This window comes from Macrotis lagotis, chromosome 3 (genome assembly GCF_037893015.1).
Source record: "Macrotis lagotis isolate mMagLag1 chromosome 3, bilby.v1.9.chrom.fasta, whole genome shotgun sequence".
Taxonomy (NCBI): Eukaryota; Metazoa; Chordata; class Mammalia; order Peramelemorphia; family Peramelidae; genus Macrotis; species Macrotis lagotis.
In genome coordinates, this window is record NC_133660.1 from 222,090,214 (window position 1) to 222,110,050 (window position 19,837).

Consider the following 19,837-nt stretch of genomic DNA (forward strand, 5'->3'; position numbering starts at 1 on the left):
AGGATTTGGTTAATAGACATATAGACTATGACCAAAATTTTTGTAGAAATGGGAAAGTGAACATTTGGGTAAGTAGTTACTGTGATAGTGATGCTTGAGATTTTTTCAAAGCCTTTATTATTCACTCTTCTTTCATGTACCTTAAGAATTTATGTTTTCAGGGGTGGCTAAGATGGCACAGTGGATAGAGCACCAGCCCTGGAGTCAGGAGTACCTGAGTTCAAATGTGGCCTCAGATACTTAATAATTACCTAGCTGTGTGGCCTTGGGCAAGCCACTTAACCCCATTTGCCCTGCAAAAACCTAAAAAAAAAATATGTTCTCAAAATTGAGTTACCACCAAAACAACTTTCCTCTCTAAATAGTGTCTAGCATTTGAATCTTTTTCATCTTTCTGTTGCCCTCCAATTCCATCCTTAAAAGTCTTTAGGATGACTTTGCTTAATTGAGTATCTTGCTAAGCTTTTAAATTTTTTATTTATTTATAACATTCATTTTAAAAAGTTTAAGTTCCTAACTTTCTCCCTCTCTTCTGCCCCCTCCCTGACCCATTAAGAAGGCAAGCAATATGATATCAATTATACATGTAAAGTCATCTTGCCTTTGTAAACATGTTTTTCCCTCCACTTCTATTTTATGACAGTGATGTTCATAAGCTTCTATCATCCTTTGTTAGATTTTTACCAATGAGTTGGTATTCTAAAAGAGAGTTCCCCTTATTAACTACTTTATCTCTATATTTGAAATGGAGAGCAGTTGTTCTCTGATTGCAATGGTTCTAGGTTCTTCTTCCATGTGATAATTGATTTATGTCAGTGACTTCCTCAGGAAAGTTTGATTATTGTATCAGTATCCATTCTATCCATTTCTGATTTTTCAGTGTCAACATCATATTTAGCACTATATAAATGACTTTGCCTCAATTACTCATGCCGTCTTCTTTTTATTCTTCTGATTTAATACTAATTTTGATCTCCAGCAAATCAGGGGCATGAATAGACATAAACATCTGATATGATTCAGAATTGACTCCCTTTTAAATTGACAATCATTTCCTCTCTATTTTCAGTCATATCCAATCAGTTCTTTTGATTCTACCTCATATCTCATATCTTCATGTAACCTTCACATAACCACCATCCTAGTTTGGATTCTCTATCACTTCAGTTTGGATTATTACAATAATCTCTTAGCTGATCTACTTGACTCCTTCCCCTCTCCTGGCTTATCTATCTGACACATTCTTAACAAGCTATCATTCCTATAGCATTTCTAATTATTTGACTCCTCTTTCTAAATCTAGCCTCCTTTTCCAGGTTTATGTAAGAATATATCCCTGTTTTATGAATTGTCTTTTCCTTCCACAGTTGCTGACTTGTTGGTCCGTGAATGTAGCATTCCAGATTCTTTCTTTATTGCTGTATGCTTTTGAGGTACATACTTGTAATCTACTCTCTTCTTACCTTGCATCATAGATTGACCTCTAACCTCTTTCAAGTTTCTGCCTAAGGGCCACCTCCCTTGAGAAGCCAGTCAGGATCTCTTCAGGTGTTAATTGCCTTTCCTGCTGAAATGACTTTGTATCTATTTTCTATTCATATATTTCTCTCCCTTTCCTCTTCCCTTATTGAATGTCACTTTCTGGGAGGCTGAAACTAGGGTTTTGGGGGTTATCCCAGCACATTGTCTGGAATAGAGTAGATACTTAAAAGACTGGTTTAATGCATTAATGAATATTAAAATAGAAACTGTTTCATATTTTGGTCATAATATTTGATATTTGCTACAAACAGCTCCTCCATATTCTTCCTGAATAAAGCATTTATTTTCACGTAATTTTAGATTTAGGGACTATATTAAAATTGTGAAATGTTCCTGGTGTGACTGTTCTTTTGAAGGTTTCTTTTTTTTTAAGCTATGGCTTTTAATGTTTTTAAGTTTGTTTTTTATCATTCAGCTATCTGTTATAACCAGAGACATATTTTTCAGGCACATTATTCTAATTTTTATGTTAATATTAAGTCCAATGTATCTTTTTAAGCAAATTCTTTGTACTAGTCTTCCCTAAGAGCACATACTGAAATACTGTGTTATTAAAACATATTTGTGATGCAAAGAATTCTTTAACTATATAGAGGCTATTTGGTTTTTTATTCCTTTGGCTTTTGAAAATAAAATATATATTATAGATGCTATAAAAGTATTGGTTTAGTATCTGGCTATAAAAACTAATTATTTATAATTTGTAATTTTTTTATCTTTTAATTCTGTCTTCCTAACTGCCATACATGCAATCTTAATTTAAACTCCTTACTTTTAGCATTTTCAAGAAACTTTATTGCTGTATGCTTTTGCCATATGCTAATCTTTGTCTCTAGTTTTTTTTTTTCAGTAGTTAAAAGAATAAGACTGCTTTTGCTATGAACATTCGTAACAAGTCTCAATTAAGTCCTTACCATATGCAGAACATTGCACTTGGTTCTGGAGCTATAGAGAGTCTTGATAAGACACTCGCTCTCAAGTTGAGGAGATAGAATAGAGACATGTAAAGATAAATAACAACATAAGGTTGTATATACCAAGTACCAAACTCTAAAAAAACTTTTTCAAAGCAGTCATGTTATGAATTATGTTTGTTTCTGACTCAATAAGTATTCTCTTTCTGTATTTCTTATGTTGTGTGTTGTTTGAAATTATTGAGCTTGTGCATTTGTTTGTCTAGTCATACATACATTTATATACAAGTGTGTGTATATATATATATATATATACCTACTTCAGTTTCACCTGTAAAATATGAAGCAAAGTTTTCAACTTAGAGGAAAGGAGAGTTAGGGGAAGATTGAGAAAAGATATTAAGATTTGGAAAAGGTGCTGTGGCAAGTGAGAGAGTGAATCAGGTCCAATAAAGACCCAGTTGAGATTATATAACTTAAATTTGTAGAGGACCTAGTCATTCTTGATTTTTCTCCAGCTTCATTCGTAAGCTTAGGAGTAAAACTAAAGGCAGTAGATTTTGGGGGAGACCCAGAGTTGAGACTTGACCAAGAAAAATCAGCAATAAGCTAGATGAGGGCACAAAGGATTTGAGAGAAGAGGACAGTGTAGATTGGAAGAAAGGATCAAGATCAGGAAAGGAGAAGAGTATAGCCTTTGTAAGGGTCATGGCTTGGCAAAACATTAATAATGAAAGAATTAGAGGTTATGGTGAAGACAGAGGGGAAAAGGGAATAACATTAGATTTTGTTCAGATAAGGGGATTTCAGAGCTCATGAAGGTAGAAGTGGAACCACTAGTAAATGATGGTGACATCAGGGGGTATGACCATATCTGTAGAGTTGAGGTGAATAGAAGAGTAAGTCATGAACAGAGGTGTCCTAGTTGATAGCTTTAACCCCAATTGTTCCCTACAAAACAGGGCTTAAAATATTGTTTTGTTGATCATCTAGACTTAAAAAGTGTTAATAAGTGCAGATTAAATTTAAAAGTGTATGTGCAGGAGGAAAAGTCAAGATGGCAATGTAGAAGGAAGCAGTACAATGGAGCTCTCTTCCACAAAACTTTTCCAAACAGACACAGAAAATTAACAGAAATTCAGAAAAAAGTCACAGTGAGTCATTTGTCTAGCCCGGAATAGCATAGGAAGACAGGCAGACTCATACTATGACACTATGATGGATATAGCTGCTAACTGGCAGCTATATGTTCCACTGTCCAGTTCTAAATTACAGATCCAGGACAGATTGAGAATGGAGCCAATGCCAGGGAATAGTATAACTGGGCAAGAAGACTCTGGACCATGTATCAAGAAAATAAGAAATTCAGAAGCAAACAGTACCATTGTGACTCAGGACTCAGGAGCCGTGGGTTCCAGCACCTAACTTGCAGAAGAATGGTCAGGGTAGGAATTCTACAATGAAAGGATTCTGTGACTCTGAACTAGCAAAGCTTTCTAGCTGGCTGTTAAGAGACTGAGCCTGGAAGCATTCTGTTGTTGTTCAGATTCTAATCCAGCATAAGATAGTCATTAAAGCCTTCAGGTCTCCAATCTGTCCCTATACAACTCATTACCCCAAGAAATAAGCAATGGGACTAGCCCTTCTGAAGTTCAACAGAGCCTTACTCTCAAGTCCAAAGTCAGGAAGTAGGCTGGAAGAATGAGCAAACAGAAACACCATAAAGAGATTCTGTAAAGGTTTGGTGTTCTTTGTCCTTTGTTTCGAAGAGGATTGTTGATATTATAAGGTGATGTCTTGACTAGTGCTTGAATTGGATTTATGTGGGGCAGAGTTGCACAAAGTCATCAAATTCTCTTTCAGGGTCACTGAAGTTAATTGGCCAGACTAAAGCCAAGATGACTGGTGATGGTCAGGATACACTAGTTGCCTTGGTTTCTTCAGTGTCTGACCAGGCTCTGCAGCACTCCACAGCCCCTGCTTCAGCCAGCTTTATGACCCTTGAAACAAATTGTTCTCATCTGCCCATTCCATTATGGTAAGATACAAATCCAGAAAAAGAGAATGATTTCAAAGTAATTTCAAGCATTGCCTCTGAGAAAACCATAACTTGGGCACAAATTCAGCTTGAATTCATAGAAGAGAAGGAACAAAAGATTTTTTAAAAGAATTTTAAAATCAGTTTAAAATGGTTTTTGTCAATGAATTGAACATGCTTGAAAGAAAAAATGGAAAAGAAATGAAAATTATGGAAGAAAAAATTGGAATGAGAATTAACTACTTGGCACCAGAGTTATAAAACCTTACCCAAGCAATAATTCCATGAAAATTAGGATGGATAAGACAGAATCTGAATTACTCCATGTAAACAAGAAATATTAGAACAAAGTCTAAAGACTGGGAAAAAAAAGAAAGAAAAGAGATATTTCATAACAAAAACAACTGACCTGGAAAACAGATCAAAGAAGAAAAAATTAAGAATCATTGACCTATCTAAAGCTCCATGACCAAAAAATAGAGTATAGATCTCATATTTCAAGAAATTGTAAAACTGCAGAAGACAAAGTGGAAATTTAAAAGAATATATCAGTCACCTCCTGAAAGAAACTTCAGAATAAAATCCCCAGGAACTTTTTAACAAAATCCAGACCTTCTAGGCCAAAGAAAAAAATTCCAGAAGCAACCAGAAAGAAAGAATCCAAGTACCAAGGAGCCACAGTCAAAAGATCATGATTTAACTAATTTAGCAGCTACCATTATAAAGAAGGGGAGAATTTGGAATATGTTATTCCAGAAGTCAAAAAACAAACAGTATATTTATCATTTAGAATAACATGCCACAAAACTAATTATGATGCTACAGGACATCCATTAATGAAATAGAGGATTTCCCAACATTCCTGAAGAAAAGATCAGAAGTGCATCAAAACTTTGAAATTCCAACAAAGGAGATAAGAAAAACAAACAAAAAAAAAATGAATGAATTATATAAGGGACTCAACAAGAATATCTGCTTTCATTCAAATCTGGGGAAATGCTAGTGTTCCATCTGAAACCCTAGTATCATAGAGGGAGTCTAATTAGACAAAGCCTAGATATGATCCTATTTGGGGAAATGGATTTAAGAGAAGAGTGTAAAGAAAGGGGAAGAGAAATACATTGGGGTGCAGGCGGGGAAGGAAGATCAGGAGAAAGTATCTGTATCAGTATCAGAGGGTACAGAATAACTGGGCAGAATCAGTGTCTTTTTGATTATTGCAAAGAGTCCTGGTAATTCCAGGGATAGTTATTTTGCAGCAAGAGTAGAATCTTTGTGTAGGTCCCAGACAGAAACCCTGGGGATGAGTTAGTGTTTCTCTGCAAGAGCAGAGTCCATTGGGAGAGTAATGCTGAATGAACTTATTAAGGATTTTCAGAGTTAGTGAGGACTGGAGAAAATGTCTACTCAGTTAATCCATTGGTGATATATATTGGAAACCCTATTCTGTCTTTTTTTAAAATGTGGAACTTATTATTAATTGCTGCTTCCAACACAGAATAGTTGAGATCTTCATGTGAAATCCTTTCTAATTCTAAGAGCTGTGTGACCTTGGGCAAGTCTCTTGACTTCTTTTTCTGCAGTTTCATTAACTCTAAAATGGGAATAACAAGAGCACCTACCTTCTAGAGTTTTTGTGAGATTATAAATTACTACATGAGACTGGGGAGTTGGGAAGCATTGGCTCCCATTCCAGCTCTTCCACTAACTAGCTGGTACATGGTAGGTGCTTCATTACTGTTGGTTTTTGAGTTTATTTGAATTCTACTATTATATAATATCCTTAGATAAGCAGTTTGATTTTTAGTTTGTCTATCAGTATATAACGTCATGGATAGACATGCAGGAGGACAATCAGTTATGTTTAGAATTGAGAAGAAGGGGATATGCAAAGGCGATTTACAGATGAGGAGATCAAAGCAATCCATAGTCATATGAAAAATTGCTCTAAATCATTACTTATTAAAGCTTCTCTGACTGACTGGCCTCTGACTGGCCAGTATGACCAGAAAGGATAATGATTATTGTTGGAAGGTTTGTGGAAAATCTGGGACACTATTACATTGTTGGTGGAGCTGTGAACTCATCCAAACTTTCTGGAGAGAAATTTGGAACTACATGGTCTATACCCTGAAGAGATGATGAAAAAAGGGTAAAAACATCACTTGTACAAAAATATTCATAGCAGCCCTGTTTGTGGTGGCAAAGAATTGCAAATTAAGTAAATGTCCTTCAATTGGGGAATGGTTTAGCAAACTGTGGTATGTGTATGTGATGGAACACTATTGTTTTATTAGAAACCAGGAGAGACAGGATTTCAGGGAAGCCTGGAGGGATTTGCATGAACTGATGCTGAGTGAGATGAGCAGAACCATAAAAACACTGTATATACCCTAACAGCAACACGGGGGTGATGATCAACCTTGATGGACTTGCTCATTCCATCAGTGCAACAATCAGGGACAATTTGGGGCTGTTTGCAATGGAGAATACCATCTATATCCAGAGAAAGAACTGTCGAGTTTGAACAAAGACCAAGGACTATTACCTTTAATTTAGGGAAAAAACCTGATAACTTATTGTCTGATCTTGCTATCTCTTAAACTTTTTATTTCTTCCTTAAGGATATGATTTCTCTCTCATCACATTCAATTTGGATCATTGTATACCATGGAAACAATGTAAAGACTGACAAATTGCCTTCTGTGGGGGTGGGGAGGAGGGAAGTAAGATTAGGGGGAAAATTGCAAAACTCAAAATAAATAAAATCTTTAGAGTTGAGAAGAAGGAATAGATCAGTCTAAATCACATTTTGGAAAATATCCAACAGATATTTTAAAAGCTCATTCTCTGTGTCTTAGAACTATAGAATACTCTCAGATACATCATAATTTTTAGCAACACAGAGGACCAGGGTAAAATGCATATATAGAAGGTGTATCATATTGCCCAGTTATTACTTATATAAGAAAAGGCTTGAATGATAGGAATAATAAGAAGGAAGAACTGGTTAGATAACAAGGTGAAAGAAAGCAAATGGCTGGCTCAAGTCTTGCCCTGGTACAGAGAGAATTTTAAAAGAACTAAACAAAGACTTCCAATATTTCATATGAATCTTTTATGGAGGATTTTTTGGTAAAACATGAACAAGGATATCATAGGATGAGAAAGTACAGTCTATATCTGTGAAGAAATGTTCACTCTGGTCTCATTTTTCAATATGTCAAAGAAATATTTTGTGTACATGGATAAAACTTTTTAGAACTTCCATAAGATCATTTTAATCACTGGCCAATGGAAAGCTAAATTTTGTGAATGAATTTAATCTTTACATATTGTTATACTTTCTGGGGAAGTCCTCTCCCTTGCAATCATGACATAATTATTCTTTTTGACACTATATCTCTCCCTTTAAAATTATAATTAATATTCTATACTAAATAGCATTAGCTTTACATCCACTAACAAAGGAATACAAGACTATTAGCTCATCTTCAGTAACCTAGCTTAAGAAGTATTATATATATGGAAAATAGTGAGAATTCTTTCATTAAATGGTCTTGGATAATTTATATTCATTTATCTTTTATTATCTCCAGTAATCAGATTGTCAGAATTTTAGAAATTTTTGGCAATCACTTTTATGACAATTCTGAATGTAAATATAGTAAGAATAACACTAGAGGAGGCCTACCCATTTTAGGAAATTAATGTCTGATGGAATAGACAAGAAAAAAAAATTGTGCTGAGTGACCAATGTGTGTCATATGTGAAGTGTAGTCTTTAAAAGGTAATTTTTTTTGTATGGAAATTGCAGTACACCAAAGTTATTAAATAGGGAAGGACTGGATGTATTAGATTTTTGTGGGGATTGTAAGGTATTTGATCTCCACAGGAATGTCTTAAGATATATATGACAAAGACTGGGGTCTGCCTGTGTCCATATGAAGGTATATGAGAATAAGACAAAACAGGAATTGGCCCCAACCAATCACTGAGCTGAATGAGGTCCCCTCACCCGATATTAAGCCTCCTTACCCAGGGGGAGATTAAAAAACTAGCTCCAATTAGTCAGCAGTTGACCTAGGATCCCTGTCCTAATCAAGTGCACAAGATCCATACATGTTGCTTTTAACTCCCCAGTGCTCATCAGTACAATGACCAGGGCAGGGGATGGGGTGGGCGTATTGATTAGATTGTAACCCTGATGTTGACTAATGGCTGACTCGGAGGAGAGGAGAAAGCCATAATTCAGGGCCTTTCTCTCTAGGGGAAATGGTCCTTTTCTGCAGTAAAGTTAATTAAGTAATAAAAGCTGTTTTAATCACTCCAGACTAAATTTTTATAATTATGAGCCACTTATAGCAGTTTTATTAAATGTGAATAATCGCAAAAATTAAAAATAATTAATTTATCAAATATGAGTAACAGTCCATATGCTGCCATTTACTTTGGGGTCATTCTTTAATTTACAACTAAACTTTATCTTTGAAGAATTAAAAAGGAATGAGTTAATTTCTAGGAAACCAAATGATTCATTTTGAGATAAACTGTATTTAGTTTATCTTTTAAAATATAATGCCAATTCATGAAGCAGCATTGTGTAGTAGAGAGACACTGTGATATAGAGGAAAGAATATGGAATTTGTGGTCAAAGATACTGGATTCATATTCCCCCCTGTTATTTACTACCTTTGTGACTTTGGTTTGGACACTATATATTTGGACCTCAGTTTTCTTATCTACAAAATGGAAATATTTGATTGGATGGTCTCCAGTTTTCTTTCTGGGCTTAAGGATAAGGCTAGGGAATAGAATGTTTCTAAGTATAAGTATAAGTATAAGAACAGGGATAGAGATCAGCAGTATTATAGCCTTCATAATAGTTGCTATGCCAGCTCCAGGATCAAAATGGCTTTGTTCTGGAGCACTTCCTAAGTAGAACTAATGGAATCAACCTGATTCTATTGATCTATGCCTAGCACTGTTAGGTACTATGGAAGACACAAAAATGGAATTTGTGCCAGGATTCTACTCAGAAGAAATAAGGCAAAAGTCATACACATGAAACATTTGTAACAATTAAGTGCTGTCCTTTGGGTTTCCATTTGGTAAGGTAAAACCTAAGCTAGTTATACTCCCATATGGGTTTCAGAATTGTATCATCCTAGCCTTTTCCTTTTTAAAAGAAAGAAGTACTTAGTTGGCTCTCCAGGGCTTACCTATTAGATAGCCTGCCTAGTGATGAGTCCTATCAGTTTGTCCATGCCCTCTCCCATCATTCTGAGGCAAGCCATGCTATTCATTCTCAGCGTGCCTTCTTCCCTTAACATGTTTTGTTCAACTTGTATCCGAAACATACAAAATGCCCACACATTTCTACCTAAAATATTTTCTTTTCATGACCCAATTCAAATCTCATTTCTCCCATGAAACTTCCCTAGCCAGAAGTGATATTTCTTACTTAGAGTTTCTTTTAACACTTTATGTGGACCACTCTTTTATATTTATTGCCTAATTTGTTATCAATCTGGAGAGGAAAAGCCCTTAGGGTTTCTGACCAAAACACAAATAAATGCTATTTACATTCACTTGGAGCCAATCACAGACCAAACAATGAATGACTCAGTAGGGCTTGGCAGGAAGCTAGGAAAGAGAAAGTGAGTGAGAGAAAAAGGAAGGAAAGAAAAGAAAGAACTGTCTCTAGTGGGGCAAATACTCATAAAGGTTATTGTTTCTGGAAGATGACCATGACATCAGGGAAGTGATCCATATCTTGCATGTGAATTGAATTTAAGTGAGGGAGGGCTGTGCAAAGTTACCAACCTCACTTTCTTTTCCAGAGGCATCTGAGTCCAGTGGCCAGATATAGATTAGGATGCTTTGAGATGGCCTTCTCCTCTGTGTGGTAGAGACCACTACTCAAAATCAAAACAAAAGACTTAGATACCTTGAAAGCAAAAAGGAATTTATTGCATTCTGATGAGAAGGTGGTACCCCTCTTTGTTGCATGGACCAGGGAATATTGGGGAGTACAAGAAGCAAGGCTTATTTACTCCCTAACTCAAACTCCTTCTCCCTAACCCCCTTCCCCTCATTCCATTGGCTATACTTCAAGGGGCATGATCTAGTCACAAAAATCTTCCCCATCAACAAAAAACAAAAATAAAGGTAGCACAGCACTTGATATTTTTGAAAAACATGTTTTTGTAAACTAGCTGCAAGGGCTATTTTCCAACAACAAAAAGATAGAAAACAACAAAGGTAGTTTTATGTGTTTACAAACAAGATCTGAGGGAGGATCAAGCACACTAGTGGGGTTTTGAAAAACATGTTTTGGGGGGCACTAGGTGATGAAGTGGATAGAGCACTGGCCCTAGAGTCAGGGGAACCAGAGCTCAAATCCAGCCTCAGACACTTAAATAATTGCCTAGTTGTGTGACCTTGGGCAAGTCGCTCTTAACTCCTTTGCCTTAAAGGAATAAAAACCATGTTTTTGTAAGGTCAGCTAGCTGCAGGTGTTGTTTTGCAAGGAAGTGTATTCCAACAGGATAAAAATAATAATATAAAAAAATTATTAACTCTTGTGAAGGCTTTATTTCTGAAGGATTACATCTCACAACCTCCCAGACTGATTTATTTGTTTTTTGTTTTTTGTTTTGGACTAGGTAAAGAGGCTGTTCTTTGCCTCATTCTTTCTTAACTCTCCTTAATCACTGAGTCAGTCAAACTAAGACCTATTAGTTTAAAAATAGGTCAGTCTCCCACTGCATCCAGAGCCACCAGTCATCCCAATCCATATCTGACCACTTGACCCAGATGGGTCTGGAGGATGAAATGAGGCTGGTGACTGCACAGCCCTCCCTCATTTAAATCTACTTGATAAATTTGCTTGTCATGGCATCACTTCCCTAATGGTGCTTGTTGCTTCTTTGCAACAACAGCCTAAGTTGTTATATAGTTGTGCTGTTTTTTGGTTTGGTTTGGTTTTTGCAAGGCAGTGAATGGGCTTGAGGGACTTGCCCAAGGTCACACAGCTAGGTAATGATTAAATGTCTGAGGTCGAATTTGAACTCAGATCCTCCTGATTCCAGGGCCAGTGCTCTATCCACTGCGCCCCCTAGCTGCCCCTGTTATATAGTTTTTGTGTATATATTTACATGTTTACACCGCAGATTATAAATTCTTGGGATGCAGGAACTTTGATTCTTTCTTATACTTCTATCACTTAGTACAAGATTGTAAGTTTTATATAGTAGGTACCCAGTAAATGTTGGCTTGAATTGAATCACCTTGGTATAGGTATTCTCTCGAGAGTATTTAGCCAAAACTTAGCCAGATAGAAATTGCTGTCTGTTTCCTCTGCTTATTTTTCACCAGCTTCTCCCAGTATACTGACTTGCCTTACCCCTCTGTACAGTGAGCTATGCCACTAATGTATATGGGGTCTGATTATTTACAGAGTTTTATTACCCTACTTAATTTTCCTGGTTACACTAATACATTTGTAAAAAATCCACTGTTACTATATTTGGGGACTCATGCAGGGGACCAGTCCTAACTGGCACAGGAAACAGAGCCCTTCTAATTTTGATGGAATGCCTCCAGAAGCCTGATTCATCTAATCTAATAGGATATAAATAAACTCAAGTTTATATCCTCAAGTTATTTTTATGTTGTGTTTTTCTTTGGCTACTATTATTGATCTCTGACATGTCTTTATATAAATATACCTAGTTCCTTTATAAAACTGCCAAGTACATTCATAAATTTGCATTCTAATGTCATTCCTGCTTAACATAAAAACAATTTTACCTTGATATTACAATTACTGATTTCAACATAAAATAAATTTTAGTTGACTTGATTTACATATTTATATATATATATATATATATATATATATATATATATATATATATAACCCATAGTTACCACTCTAATAACTGGGAGCCAGACCTCTTTATAAGTCCCATAAAATAGGCCAATTTCTGTTAAGCTAAATCATATTTATTGATAAATCAGCTACCAAATCTACATCTCCCTCCCAGATATTCATTAAATGCATTGTTACTGATATTATTTAATAAAAAATTAGTTGACCTTAATACCAAATATTGTAGTCAAGTGATTTAACCCAGAGATGTTAAACTCAAGAAGAAACAGGGGCCATAGAAGCATATATAAGGATCCTTTTGGACCGTAAAATGACTTAGGTATTTCTCAATTTTATTTCACTCTGGTTTAGGCACACCTATGACTGTCATGGACCAAATAATGTTCAACACTTCTGATTTAAACAACCATACAAATTAAAATACACCTTAACTGATGAAAATGTTAACTGTCATTACCATTCTCTTACCTCCCTGATTGAATAACATTCAAAAGATAATGCCTAGTCAATAGGAGAAAGAAAACTAGTAAAATAAGGAAGAAAACAAAAGAAATTGCCACAATCATCTGTCATCTGCTTGTCAAGCTAATATTTCTTAAAATCATGGCAGTACTGCCAAGTAATAGATTTACACAATACATTATGCATTTGTTATATCTCAGAATTTACTCAAGTTGCCTAGTTTCACATTCAGAATTCAGATCACTGCAGAGTAATTGGTTTGGGAAAATGAGTTAAATAAAATATTTTAATGTACTGTTCTCTAAGACCTTGAAATGATTGTATTTCTCATTTTAATTCTTTAAATAGTATTGTTTATGCATCACAGTTAATTAGAATCTTGTATATTTTTTCAAATAGAATATTTTATTATAGAATAAATGCAGAAGTGATTAGTTACCTTCAAAAAGGAAGGGAAATAATTTAAATAGCAACATTACAGGCTGAATTTTAAGTGAAAGGAATTGCTCTTTAATTTGAATAAAGTCTTTCCAATAGGTCATTTGCTTTTCAGGTGAAATATGTCCACATAAAATGAAATGAGATCAAATGTTTAAGAAAAAATATAATACTTTTTTGAGGATAATTTTAATGCTATGCACAAATTGTTTTAACCTCTTGATTTTCAGCTACTGATAGAAATTTTTTTTAAGGAAAATGACAGGAATTTTTCCTAGAAATTTAATTCTTGATTTTCCTTTTGAAATTGGCAGAGATTTACTACAAACATTGACTGAAGAAGAACTCCACACACTCGAACGAAACCTTTGCATATCCCAAGAAATGGAGTTCTCTGTCCGAACAGATCCAGAAGTACCTTCCGTCATTGCACCCACTTTAGCTGCAACTTTCCCTCCTGAGCAGCTTTCAGTTACAGTGGAAAACACAGAGGCTGAATTAGCCTGCTCCATGCAGTACGATGAGCAGGAACTGGAACAACTCAATCAGATGGTCCACCGGGTAGGAGATGAGATGTCCTCTCTCCTTTCTCCTCCCAGCGTCTGCCAGTCTCCGGCTCACAGAACCAGTCTTAGAAGCAACTCAAGTACAGAGGCCTCACCAAACAGGTCAAATCTCGAACATTTACATGATGAAGAGGACAGAGTCTTTTTTATGGATGACCTGGATGGAGCAGGAGAATCCCTTGCTAGACCAGAGTCGGCTGGTGAGACTTTGGTTTGGGTCAATAGTACTTGCCAGGATCTGCCAAAGGAAAGGGACCCTCAGAGTTTAGAGCCTGGGGATGCAGGAGATGCTTTATGTACAAAAGAGATGGAAGGCGATCTGAGCAATAACAATAATATTGAGGATGGCAAAATGCAGAAAACGGGGTTCTCCATTCAGAATTCTTGCAGTTGTTTAGATTCACAGCTATACCTCAATGGCTGGGATACGAGTGCCGAAGATGCAGAAACGGCAGAAATGATAGCCCATCGGACTGGCGGAATGAAGATTTCTGCCACTGTCATATTTAACCCTAAATCTCCCACTTCTTCAGATTCACCTGTAATTACACCTGAAGTATCAAGTGATTGTGTTCCTGTACCCAACTCAAGAGCCAATGAAGAGGAAAATGAATCCCATCAGCTTGGCATTGCAGCCACAAATTGTCTCATTAACTCCTGTGTGTGTTGTGGTAGTTGTGAGGACAATAGAGAGGAGGCTATAGAAAGCTTAAAGACAAAATGTGCTCCGGGAAAAGTTATAAAGAATGCCTCTTATAGTCTAGTCAAATCTAAAGAAAAGGATCACATAGATAAGTTGGATAATTCAACATCCTCTCCAGAGACACACACAGTGGAAACTGCCCCTGCCGAAAGAGACTGTGACCAGCCAGAGCCCAAACAATCACATTCCCCCAAGTGCCTGGCTCACAATTCAGGTTCACATGTGCTAAGTAATGATGGGTCCCAAGGCGAAGAGGATGTGTCAGATCAACAGAAGCAGCATGAAAAAAGAAGACTGTCGAGTGAGAGGCAGCCAGAGACCAGAAAGCAAAGTAGAAGCAAAAAGACAGGCAAAGAAGGAGGAAAAACAAGGCCTAGTTCCAGGTAATGTCTTCTGAAGTCTTATGCCTTTGTTATTTTCTAATTTTGACTCATCCTTAAGTGCTTATGTAATAACTCAAACTGGTAACTATTTCAATTTGAATGAAAATTGACTTTAATCACATTATCAGATCTGTAATTTATATTTTAAAAATTCATTTATGTGTTTAGTTTTAAAAAGTGGTTTGTTTTTTTTTAAATTATGTGTTAGGATATTTCTAGCATTCTTTTTTTTTTTTTTTTTTTTTTGATGAAAAGAAACCAGTGTCATTTGCTGCCAGGCCTGGAATTTGCTGCCCATTTCTAATCACCAAAGTCTTTCCAGGAAAGGGCCTCATTTTATTTGATACAATTCAAATTTATATGTTTTACAGGTAAAAAAATATCAGGACAAGGAGAGTACTTAAAAAGACCAGAGTCCAACTGTATTTTGAACAGATGGGAAAATTAGGACTCAGAGATAGTCTTAGTTATTTTACATTAGAAAATGCCATTTTCTCAATGGAAAAGTTATTATTCACCCCAGAATAATAAATGGTGTCAGGCCTATTTATTAGCAATATGACCCTGGGTGAGTCACTAAGCATTCTTAACCAAGACTGTCTAGTTAGTCTGTACAAAAATATTCCTAAGCCAGTGACTGAATGGCTCATGAGATGACCAGCCAGTGAATAAAGTTAGCTGTTACTTTGAGAGTACTTTACCACACCAGGACAACAGACAATGCCTAGATGTGACTCTAAGTCTTGGGAGCACTCATTGTTTAAAGATTTTGAGTTCCAAATTTTTTCTCCCTTTGTCCTTCTCCTCCTCCCCTCTTCCTCAAATGGTAGTTATTTTAAAAGAGATTATACAAGTACTATCATTTAAAATTATTTCCATATTAGTCACAGTTGTGAAAGAAGAAAGAGATCAAAAAGGAAAAAACCCAAAAAACATAATAAAGTAAGTGAAAAAAAAGAATTCTTTGATTGGAATTCAGATTCTTTATTTGGATGTGGATAGTATTTTCCTTCATGAGTCCTTTGTTGTCTCAGATTATTGTATTGCTAAAAGAATTGAATCATTATTCAATGTTGCTGATATTTTGTAGAGTGTTTTTCTGGTTTTGTTCATTTAACTTTGCATTAGTTTGTACTACGAGTCTTTCCAGGTTTTTCTGAAATCTGCCTATTCATCATTTCTTATTGCACAATAGTATTCCAGTACTTGCACATATACCTCAGTGTGCTCAGCTATTCCCCAATGGATGAGCATCCCCTCAGTTTCTACCACAAAAGTGCTGCTATAAATATTTTTGCATATGTTGGTCCTTTTCCCTTTTTATGATCTCTTTGCTGGGGCAGAGTGTATAGTCTTTTGGGGCATAGTTCCAATGTGCTCTCCAGAATGTTTGGATCAGTTCACAGCTCCACCAACAGTGCATTAATGTAAATTTTCTGTCTTCCTCTCCAGTATTTCTTGTTTCCTTTTTTCCCCATATTAGCCAATCTGATAGATATGTGATAACTCAGAGATATTTTAATATTTATTACAGAAACTTGCTATAAGGATTATTTCTCAGCTTTCCGCTTTCTTACTAATCTTGGTTGCATTGATTTTATTTGTGCAAATATTTTTAATTTAATATTATATATAATATATATTATAATAAATATAATTTAAATGTTTTTATTTTTTTTTTAGATTTTCCAAGGCAATGGGGTTAAGTGGCTTGCTCAAGGCCACACGGCTAGGTAATTATTAAGTGTCTGAGGTTGGATTTGAACCCAGGTACTCCTGACTCCAAGGCTGGTGTTCTATTCACTGTGCCACCTAGCCACCCCACTATTTTAAATTTCATAATGTTCTCTATTTCTTGTTTGGTCATGAACCTATAGTTCACTTTACCTTTAAGAATTTGGATGCTATACCACCTGCTGCATATGTGTTTAGTATTGATATTACCTTATTGTCTATGATACCTTTTAGCAAGGTGTTATTTCTCTCCTTATCTCTTTTAAATAGGTTCATTTTTGCTTTTGCTATTTCTAAGATCAGTATTGCTATCCCTGCTCTTTTTTTTACTTCAGTTGAAGCATAATAGATTCCATGATAGCCCCTTACCTTTACTCGGTATATGTCTCTCTATTCCATATGTTTCTTGTAAACATATTGTAGGATTCAGACTTTTTGATCCACTCTGCTATCCACTTCTATTTTATGGGAGAGTTCATCCCAATCACATTCACAATTATGTTACTGACTGTGTATTTCCCTCTATCAGCTTTCTCTGAGAGGTTTTTCCACACCTCTTTATGTAAAATGATTTATTCTATTCTGCCTCTTTTACTTCTGCACAAATACACTCTTTTTTCTCATTCCTCAATTATTTTTTAATGTTACTCCCTCTAATTCACCTTATACCCATACTCTCTGTGTGTATTCCATCTAGCTATACCTCTAGTGGTACAATTTTTTTAAGAATTACAAGTATCAGGACAGCTAGGTGACGCAGTGGATAGAGCAGCGGCCCTGGAGTCGGGAGTACCTGAGTTAAAATCCAAGCCTCAGACACTTAATAATTAGCTGTGTGGCCTTGGGCAAGCCACTTAACCCCATTGCCTTTCAAAAACCTAAAAAAAAAAATTATCTTCCCATAAAGGGATGCAAACAGTTCAGCTCCATTGAATCCCTTATGTTTTCTTTCCCCTTTTTACCATTTGTAGACTTCTCTTGTATCTTGTTATTAGAGATCATATTTATTCAGTTTTGGTATTCTCTTTATGAGAGCTTGAAATCCTTCTATATCAGTGAATGATCGTTTTTCCCCTTGAAGTATTATGCTTAATTTCACCAGGTAGGTGATTCTTAATTATAATATTAGCTCCTTTGCCTTCTGGAATATCATCTTCCATGACTTCCAATCTATAACGTTGCAATGGCCAAGTCCTGGGTAATTCTGATTGTTGTTCCCCAATATTTGAATTATTTCTTTCTGACTAGCTGAAGTATTTTTTCCTTGACCTGATAGTTCTATAATTTGGCTATTATGTTACTTGGAGTTTTTATTTGGGGATCTTTTACCTGAAGTTATTGGTGGATTCTTTAAATGTTTACTTTGCTTTCTGGTCCCAGGATATCAGGGTAGTTTTCCTTAATAACTTTTTCAGAGATGCTGTCCAGATCCTCCTTTTGATTATTATTTTTAGATAGTCCAATAATTCTGACATTGTTTCTTCTAGATCTGTTTTCCAGGTCAGTTGTTTTTCCAGAGAGGTATTTTACATTTTCTTCTATTTTTTCATTCTTTTGAATTTGTTTCCTTGATTCTTGCTATCTTATAGAGTCAATAGTTTATACTTACCCAATTCTAATTTTTAAGGATTTGTTTTCCTCAGTTAACTATTGTACTTTTCCATTTATCTGAATCTACATTTTTAAGGATTTGATTTCTTCAGTGGATTTTTTGTTTCTCCTTTTCCATTTAGCCAATTCTACTTTTTAAGGAATCATTTTCTTTTTTCCAAGCTCTTGACTCTTTTTAAAAATAATTCTCTTGGGGTGGCTAGGTGGTGTAGGGGATAGAGTAACAGCCCTGGAGTCAGTGTTCAAATCCGGGCTCAGACACATAATAATTACCTGTGTGATCTTGGACAAGTGACTTAAACCCATTGTCTTGCAAAATAAATAAATAAATGAAATAAAATAATTCTCTTCCATCACTCTCATTTCTGTTCTCATTTTTCTTATTTTATTTTTAAGTTTTTAAATTCTTCTATGAGTCCTTTCTGAACTTGAAACTTGTCTACAGGTGTTTTGACATTGTGATCCTCTTCTGAATTTGTGTCTTGATCTTCTCATCACTATAATAACTTTCTGTGGTCAGATTCTTTTTTATGTTGTTTCTGCTCATATTTTTTGGCCTTTTTTCTTTCTTTTAAATTTGAGTTCTATTTCTACAATGAAAGGGGCACATCTCAGGCTTCTTGTACCAGTGTCTGCTCTGTACAGCCCTGGCTGTTTACCTGGCACTGCACTGATATTGCCCTGTGGTCCAAGGGGGATCCTCATGTCTAGTGTTATGCTGAAGTGGGTGGGGTAGCAGGGTGCCTGGCACTTCAGGAGGCCTATGGATCTGGCAACTTATTTATGGTTGAGCTGAGTCCTAATTTCTGGAATGTACTGAGGCTTGTGGGAGGTTTCTTCATTTCCCATTGAACCAAGTGGTCACTGAAGGCTGCCCTTTTGCCCAGGGTTAAGCTGCTGGCTTGCTGAGGATGCTTACTGAATGGAAGTTACATAAAAGAATTGTCCAATAAGATTATAACATATTTTATTTCCTTTTGATATGAAAGTGCTTTGCAAATTATATGATTATTATGTAAATTGAAGAATCTTATATCTCTATAACATTTGTCATTCCAGGTGATAATGTACATTTGATCGCAGGTAGAAATACTAAAAATTTGCCTTTGAAGTAGTCATGTTTCAATATTTCTTTTGTTACCTGTTTTTAAAGATCTAAACTTTCAATTGATTAATAATATAATTTTATTTAAAGGCTCTGTTAGAATCAACAAATATTTTGTAATAATTTAATCTAGGACTGATTATACTAAATATGATTTCTACACATTTGCATTAGCTATTCTTCAGTCTTTTCATTTACATTATTTTATTCTCCTGTTCCTATTTTCTTTACATTACATTGAGAATAAATATATGATAGGTTTAATTGAGAAAATGAAAGTCTGCTAGGATAATATAAAATACAGTACAATATTAGGGTTTATTAATCATGATCAATACTCATCATTCAACTAGCATTTATTAGGCATTTTATCTGGGTCAGAGGTTGCGTTAGGCTTGAGGGATCCAGAGACAAAAAATGAAACATGTTCTATTCTTAGGGAAC

At 35.5% G+C, this 19,837-nt stretch overlaps 1 protein-coding gene and 1 non-coding gene across 2 annotated transcripts in view; one reads left to right on the forward strand and one right to left on the reverse strand.

Moving 5' to 3' along the window:
* The window catches only part of LOC141518158 (lateral signaling target protein 2 homolog), a 170,245-nt gene that overhangs the window by 73,109 nt on the left and 77,299 nt on the right, over positions 1-19,837 (forward strand). Inside the window, exon 7 of the mRNA XM_074229916.1 lies at positions 13,606-14,943. Within this exon, the coding sequence (XP_074086017.1) occupies positions 13,606-14,943 (1,338 nt within the window). The remainder of the gene's footprint in view (positions 1-13,605; positions 14,944-19,837) is intronic.
* LOC141519773 (small nucleolar RNA SNORA3/SNORA45 family) lies at positions 15,561-15,688 on the reverse strand. Its single transcript, XR_012477415.1, has one exon. It is a non-coding gene; the product is annotated as a small nucleolar RNA SNORA3/SNORA45 family (small nucleolar RNA).